This window comes from Onychomys torridus, chromosome 4 (assembly GCF_903995425.1).
Source record: "Onychomys torridus chromosome 4, mOncTor1.1, whole genome shotgun sequence".
In the NCBI taxonomy this organism is placed as follows: Eukaryota; Metazoa; Chordata; class Mammalia; order Rodentia; family Cricetidae; genus Onychomys; species Onychomys torridus.
Window position 1 is genome coordinate 14,542,297 of NC_050446.1, and position 7,773 is coordinate 14,550,069.

General features: G+C 54.4%; 1 protein-coding gene across 2 annotated transcripts; it reads left to right on the top strand.

Annotated features, from left to right (window-relative positions):
• Positions 1 to 3,376: 3,376 nt before the first annotated feature.
• On the top strand, positions 3,377 to 7,561 carry Tor4a (torsin family 4 member A). 2 transcript variants are annotated; one of them, XM_036184924.1, is made up of 2 exons: positions 3,377 to 3,538; positions 4,214 to 7,561. In XM_036184924.1, the coding sequence occupies exon 2, from the start codon at positions 4,250 to 4,252 to the stop codon at positions 5,528 to 5,530; it is 1,281 nt and encodes a 426-aa protein (XP_036040817.1). In that variant the 5' UTR covers positions 3,377 to 3,538; positions 4,214 to 4,249; the 3' UTR covers positions 5,531 to 7,561. The 2 variants fall into 2 exon arrangements, with proteins under 2 accessions (XP_036040817.1, XP_036040816.1); XM_036184923.1 differs by lacking the exon at positions 3,377 to 3,538 and having other exon boundaries at positions 4,062 to 7,561.
• Positions 7,562 to 7,773: the final 212 nt, after the last annotated feature.

The window sequence follows — 7,773 nt, forward strand, 5'->3', positions numbered from 1 at the left end:
GTTTTTGTTTCTCTGTGTAACCGCTCTGGCAGTTTCTCTGTGGAACTTGCTTTGTAGACTAGGCTGGCCTTCAGCTCACAGAGATCTGCCTGCCTGGGACTAAAGGTATATGCCACCACACTTGGAAGGCGCGACCTTCTTCTGCAGAGTCAGTGCTTTGGCCTCTGCCTGGCAACCCTGCTCTAGTGACCTGGTCTAGGGCCCAGCTGCTGAAGATCTCAGGGCTCTCAGAAGGCCTTGATCTCTGCTCCAATATCTAGGTGTGCAGTCTTTCACTCCTTTCAAAACGAGAGTAGGAATCCCTAGGAGGACCAAGCAGAGCCCTCGGTCCTAGAGTGGTTCTGAACATCAGACTTTACAGCCAGATAGCGCCTTAGTTATCCCCTAGGAGGCTAGGGGAAGTCCAGCCAGGCACTGGGCATTACTGTTGCCTTCAGGACATGAAACATGAGATGATGGCCGAGCAGGACAGCTATGTGATGTCTGTGATGGGGTCGAGCAGGTGCCGGTGGTTGAGGGCCCTCAGTCTATGCCTAGCTTTTCCCAGTTGTGAATGAATGGTATGTTCCCTGGCTGAGTCTGGCTGTTTGCCACGGGGTGAGGTGGGGGGCAGTGTATCCTGAAGCTGAGGGAAGGGTTATGGGGTTGTATCAGTCCAATCTTCTGTTGTAACACTATAGGTGAGATGAGTCATAAAGAAAGTGTTCATTTTGGCTCAAGGACCTAGTCCAAAGGCCAGGATGCATTTGATGATAGCCCTTTCCAGGAGGAGGCCTGAGGCAAAGGGTACTCACAATGAGTGTGTGTGTGTGTGTGTGTGTGTGTGTGTTCTCTTTTTAAAGCCATGGGACTGACTGAGGGTGTTAGTCCCATAACCGCATTGGTCCTAACCACCCATCTTGGAGGTACACCACAGCTGATTGAATTTTCAGCCTCCTACCACCTCTGATTGGGGGCCTGGGGAGGCTTCACATGACACCACAGCCACATCACTGTGGGACCACAGGAACACTGCTACGCTTCCAGCTGAGTAGAGATCACAGGTCATAGATGCAGGCCTTCAGTTGGGGAAATAATAAATGAATTCTTTCATTTATTATTTGGATTTTTTGTTTGTTTTGTTTTGGAGACAGGATAGCCCTGGCTATCCTGGAACTCACTCTGTAGACCAGGCTGGCCTCAAACTCACAGAGATCCACCTACCTCTGCCTACCAAGTGCTGGGATTAAAAGTGTATGCCACCACTGTTTGGCTTATTTCGTTTGTTGAGACAGGGTCTCCATGTAGCCCTGGCTGTTCTGGAACTTGCTATGTAGACAAGGCTGTCCTCATACTCACAGACCCACCCACTTCTGCTTCCCAAATGCTGAGATAAAAGGTGTACTCCACTGGGCCTGGCCTGCTTGATTATTTTAAAAATGGAAGAAACATGGCTTGGGGCGATGGCAATGATCCAGGAGAAAAATACTTAACGATACTGGGGGTTTGTGGGGTGTCATATCCAGGTAGGTGTTACTTACATAGCACAAACATTTCAGAAGGGGCAGGCTGTAAGGTCCACATACTAGGGGTCTTGGGGCTGTTTCCTTTATTTTACTTTTTAAATATATTTATTAAAATTTTTTTTGTTTTACATATCAACCCCAGGTCCCCCTTCTCCCGGCTCCTCACCTCCTTCCCACTCTACCCCATCCACTCCTCAGAGTGGGTAAGGCTAACCATGGTATTCAACAAAGTCTGGCATACCTAGTTGAAGGAGAGCCTAGTTGGGGCTGTTTTCATGTGCTCAGAATGGTGAGTGGGGCTACTTGGAGTAAGCAGGAAAGGGCAGGGCCATGGACAGAAGCTACGTGGACCGTTTGCTTGGTGAGGTCATTGGGCAGAGTGAAGAGCTGCTAGAGGCTGAACTTCAGGATAGACAAAATGGTCAGTGTGGCTAGACTCTGCTAGTGTGGGTCAAATGTGCCTTCAAGGAGCTGTGGAGGGCCAGCCATGGCAGTTCACACCTGTAATCCCAGCACTCTGGAGGCAGAGGCAGGCAGATCTCACGTTTAGCCAGGGCTACACAGAAACCCTGTCTCAAAAAACAAACAAACAAAAACCCCCAAACAAGAAAAAAAGGTGTGGAGGGCAAGGGCCTGGTGGGTGAAGGGGATCTGGGTTGGATTAGTGAGGTTGGACTTTACATTTGGTTTGGACAAGGGAGTGGGCAGTTGGGCTTGAGGGTCTTCTGTCTATGAAGGCCTTATCCCTGCAAAGATTAACTATGGGATATGAATTCCTTGAATGTGCCACTTCTCTGTAGCAGATCTTTTCCTTACGCCAGAATGGGACTCGATCCCAGAGTTTGACAGATGAACCTCTTGCAAAAGTGACTGGCCAACATTAGGCCCATTAGGCCCTGTCTCTTTCCTTCAGAGCCTGGTCAGCTGCCTCAGGGCCCACTGTCCTTCTGGTCAGAAAAGTTTTACAGACAAGAGAATGGAGGTTCCTAAAAGCTCCTCCTCCTCCCCTTCCGGGGCCTGGTCAGTCAGCAAGGATATTTCACACGGTCTGGGAAGTGCAGATGGGTGGTGGATCATGGGCGAGGGTGAATTGTCTAGAGGGGTCTGGAAACACACTTGTCCACCCTGGCTGCTCTTTGAACTTTGTGAGCGTTCTGGAAAGTTCAGGAATTCCAGGCTGGGCAAGGAAGCTACCAGCTTTCATTCAGAATGGGAGGAGTCTGGGGCCATCCAGGCAGGCCCCTTCCTGCAGAATTGGACACGGAGTTGGGCAGGGCTACAGGCAAGCAGGTTGCCATGAAAAGCCCGAAGCTTCTGACTTCCAATTCTTGGCCCAAGGACGTTTCTAAATGTGCAGCTCCCTCTTCACAAGGGCTCTGAGCCCCCCAGAGGGATTCTGTCCCTAGCTCTAGTCTCTCCTGTCCTGCCTTATGAGAGAGGTCTAGCCTAGTGGCAAAGGGGTGGTGGAGGTGGAGAAGGAAAAGAAGCAGAGAGGAAAAGAAGAAAGGATGAGGAGGCACCCAGCTGAGCAAATGGTCTGCGTTCTGCTTGTTTACAGTCAGCTGAGCGCATTCGTAGGGTCTCTAGAGCCCCTTAGTTGGAAGGACTCTCCTGGCAGAGGCAGGGTCAGTAGAGGGCAAACTGAACTTTCAGGAGCCCAGGGGACCTACAGGAAGAGCTGCTGCAAGGGCCCCTCCCTCCCTATGCTCCCCCGGCAGAGCTACACGGACGAAGAGTAGGTGAACTGCGTATTAGGGGTTCTAGGCCGGTCAGCCAGGCCTCCCCCACCCGCTCATCCATTCAGCCCAAGCTCCGCCTGCCAGCACCCCTGACTCACTTCCTTCGCATCTCGGCGGAAACCTCCCCAGAGCTTCCTCTGCTGCGGTCCCCGGGGACCTGCAGGAGTCACTGCCCCTTTCAAGCCCGAGGCGGACCCTGACCCACCCACCTCACCTTTTGTGGGGAAGACTAGCATTTCCTGCTTCCTGGCCTGGGAAGGGAGTGGCTGAGCTGGGGAGCCTGAGCAGCTGCAGGTAGGGGGGGGGAAATGAGGTGGAGAGGTTCAGGCCAGCCTCCTCAGAGTCAGGGTTAACCTTTACCCGGCTCTTGCTTTTGTTCATTTTTCTGCTCTGTTGTGTTCACTGGGAGGATGGCGAGGGACCCCCGAGTGGGTGCTAGGGATGGAGTGGGGTTCAAAGGGCTAGGTTGTGACTGGGAGTAGTCCTAGGGTCATTCTCAAAAACATGAAAGTTTGGTCTGCACATTCCTTTCCACCAACTGCCCCCGAGTATGGGGACAGTCTCAGCTCTTAAGGGTACTGAGTCGTCTGGTTCGAGGGGCCTACTTGGGACCTGTAAGGCCTTTGACATAGGTGCTGGGGGAGTGGTACAGGGTCCAGTTTGACTGTTCTACCCCCCTAATCGGTGACTGTGTGACTCTGAATCCTCTACTTCTTCCTCCCAGAGGGAAGTCAGCAGCCTGATAGATTATACAACACCCCCACCCCACCCCCGCACTTCCTCAAGGCCAGGGCCTTTTCTGAGAGGACTCAAGAGATTTGCATGCACTGGGGCCCTCCTGCTGAGCAGCGGCTTCCTGGTCATTGGGGCGAGGCGAGGCGGAGCCAATTTCTGGCCGTAAAGTACCTTAAGGGACCCCCGGAGGTTAAGATCAGGGCCTCAGGAGATCCTCCCATTTTCCTATTGCAGGGAGGTGACCTGCATGCCCAGTACAGCTCCTACGCCATGGATCGCCAACCTAGCCTAGAGCCCCAGGCCAAGGGCCCATGCGTGATCGCGCCAGTGCGCGCTGTGCTCCGTCTGCGCCGCCGAGTCTGCGTCCTGCGCAAGAGGCGCCACTTGCAGCTAGCCACTGAACCGGACGCTGGGACAGGGGCACTCGGGCCCAGCGGCAGCACCGGGACTCTACGTGCGGACCAAGACCAACCTAAATTCTTCACGTTCGACAGCCTGACGGAGTTGTCTTCCAGGACACCCCGCAAGAGGCGTAGGCGTAGTCGGGTAGTGCTCTACCCTGAAACCTCACGGAAGTACCGACCCCGCACAGAGCGCAAGAGCCGTGCACAGCGTTGTCTGCTGCTGCTCGTAGCCATCGTGGGGTTCCAGGTTCTCAACGCCATTGAGAATCTGGATGATAATGCACAACGTTATGACCTCGATGGGCTGGAGAAGGCGCTGCGGCGTTCTGTGTTTGGCCAGCCAGCTGCTGTGGGCCGCATCATGGCCCTGCTGCGGGACTACCTGGCTACACACGTGCACAGTCGTCCCTTGCTCCTGGCTCTGCATGGGCCCAGTGGTGTAGGCAAGAGTCACGTGGGGCGCCTGCTGGCACGCCACTTCCACGCAGTGCTGGAGGATGGCGCGTTGGTGCTGCAGTACCACGCACGACATCACTGTCCAGAGCTGCGCCCCGTTCAGGACTGCCGGAAGGAGCTGGCACAGCGTGTGGCAGATGTGGTGGCACAGGCTGAGGCCGAGGAGAAGACCCCGCTCTTGATCCTGGATGAGGCTGAACTCTTGCCACCTGCACTTCTGGATGAGCTGCACGGCCTCCTGCAGCCACAGCGTTCACACCGTTTCCACAATGCTATCTATGTACTCCTAAGTGGCGCTGGTGGTATAGAGATCACACACTTCGTGCTGCAGAACGCATCACGTATGTTGCCCCCACACCTCCACGGTGCAGGCAGCGCTCAGGCTGAGGTGTCCCAGGCTGAGGAGGAGTTACACACCAGCCTTCGGGAGCTCCTGGCCCGAGAACACCCTTTGTGGCACACTGCAGCCATCGTGCCCTTCCTGCTACTAGACAAGCCAGATGTGGTCAGCTGCTTCCGAGAGGAGATGGCAGGGGAGGGCTTTTTTCCTGAGCAGGCACTGGCAGAGCATCTGGCAGAGCAGCTCAACTACTACCATGTTGCTGGACATGAGTTTGCTGTCACTGGCTGCAAGCAGGTAGTAGCTAAAGTCAATCTCTTGCAGCACAAGCCTGCACATGCTGGACACTAGCCAGTGGCCCCAGGCATTTGAGCTGTTGAAAACAGGAAGAATATCAGGTGATTTGTGGCCCCCAAGCTGGTTCACTCCAGGAGCTAGGGAGGCTGAGCTCTGAGCTCCCCTCTTCCTCTTCCACCCCTGAGCCTTGACGTTCCCTAGGGTCACCAGGAAAGCGGCCACTTTCCTATCTGGTCCCCCCTCCTCAGCTCCCACTGTGTCCATCGTGGGTGTCCCAGAACGTGTGACAGGGCCTCCCATAGCCCTAGGAAGTGGACGTATGCACTCAGGGTACAGATTATCTCAGAGGGCGAGTAGCTGTAGTGGGAACCTGGCCCTGTTGGAACATGTAGTAGTCCCCGTGCTTCTCACAAGCACTCAGTTACCCCTTGAATGCCTCCTTAGCTTAGAGGCCTTAGCTTCCAGGCCCTCCTGAGAAGGCAGTAGGGTGGATAGATGTGTGCAAGCCAATGAGCAGATCCAGTGGAATCCCTCAAATGTCGTGGGGCATGGACTTGGTTGAATGTGGACCTAAGTGGAGACCCAGACTCTTGAGACCGCCTACCTGCTTGCTCCAAAGACAGACATGCACGGTGACCTTGGAACCAGTTATAAGGTTCAGGGTCCTGCTCACCAGAAGAGCTTAGAGAGGAGGAACCAGAGTGGTGATGTGTCCCCACCCACCCTGGGGAGACCTGCTGGGAAACCACCCAAGCTCAGGTTGCCCTAGAAAGGGTCACTAGAGCCTGCCCTACTGAGGGACGCCCTCCTTCCACCTGGCCCTTTCCTGCTACCAGCTCTGGAGTGCCAGCACTGGAGTCCACAGCAAACGAGGGAAACGTGAAAGTGAACAGGGCCTTGACACTTCTGTTTGCAGGAAGCACTAGGCGTGCAGGAGGCCCAGTGGAGTCAGGCGGGGAACAGCTCAGGCATTTGGCTGGACCCATGGGGCCACCACAGACGTCGGGGCTTCTGCCTGCCTCTGCTGGGCTGGGTGTGGAGACCTCTTTTCCTGGATAGTGTCACTGTCTGGTTACCACAGTTACAGCCGTTGGTATCCCAGGTTCAGCCCTCTCAACTCCCTCTGCACATGCTCCAGAGCAAGGTGCTGTGGAATTTTCTTGGTAGGAGGCTCCTTAGTGTTCTGGCAACTTCTGTGCTGCCCCCTGGTGGCTATACCCTGCCCTTGCCCGTGAGTTAGAAAGGGGCACATCCAAAAGTGGGGCTTGAGGGTACAGCAAGGAATGATACCTGAAGAGATCAGAGAGGAGGAACACCCCCCCTGGGGGGGTGATGTGTCCTCCCCACCCTGGTGAGACCTGCTGGGAAACCACCCATGCTCAGGTTTCCCTAGATCACAAGCCGGCACCCTGAGCAACCTGCATATTTCTTGTCTCCCATTCAACTTGCTCCAGCTGTGGTCTGAGGAGCTGTGTGATGCAGGGACCAGGAGGAGGACTCTAGGGATAGACACCCCAACCTGTGGAGCCCTGCACATGGGTCTTATGCCTGGGAGGTGACCAGCACACCCTTCCTCGGGCCCAGGACTCCTTCTTGCTCTGAGGTCTTCCTGAGGTTGGAAGATTGGGCCAGGGTTGCAGCGGGATGCAGAGGGCAGGATCATCAGACCTGGGAATCCAAGAGCTTCACCATCCACCTTAGTTCACCTGCTTAGCCACAGAGAGGGTAGGGGCTCTGGCTTTGCCTTCAGCCGTTTGTGTTGATGCTTCAAGGGGTACGTGTGTATGACCTGCTGAGTGGCGGTGCTGGCCAGTCCTTGCAGAATGAGGCTGGGGTCCTCAGCACTCCCAGGATTGTCACCTGAAAACCCACCTGGAGGTGTCTCCTGCCCAGCCCAGTGTCGCTTGTCACCCACTTAACATCTGCAGAGCACTGGTTTAGTGAGGATCCAAACCCGTGCAGAGTTTTCTTTTTATTTATTTATAAAACAGTTCATTTATAAGATAATTGCATCGAGGCCAAGTTCTGGTCTTAAGAGGCCTGTACACCCAACACTGAGCAGGTCGTATCATGCTTGTGAATAAACTACAGCTCAAATCTAACAGTCCGTTGGTTTCTTCGTTTCTTCTGGTTTTGTTTGCTTCACCTATGACTCGAGAAAGGTGTACTGAAACCTGTCAATGGTAATTCACCAACGTCTCCCTCTACAGCCTCTATTTAATAATTCCTGGGTTGGGTTGGCGATTTAGCTCAGTGGTAGAGTGCTTGCCTAGCAAGCGCAAGGCCCTGGGTTTGAT

Bases quoted from the DNA above. Each gene is read 5' to 3' on its own strand.
- Tor4a (XM_036184923.1), top strand. From the start codon at position 4,067: ATGCACTGGGGCCCTCCTGCTGAGCAGCGGCTTCCTGGTCATTGGGGC.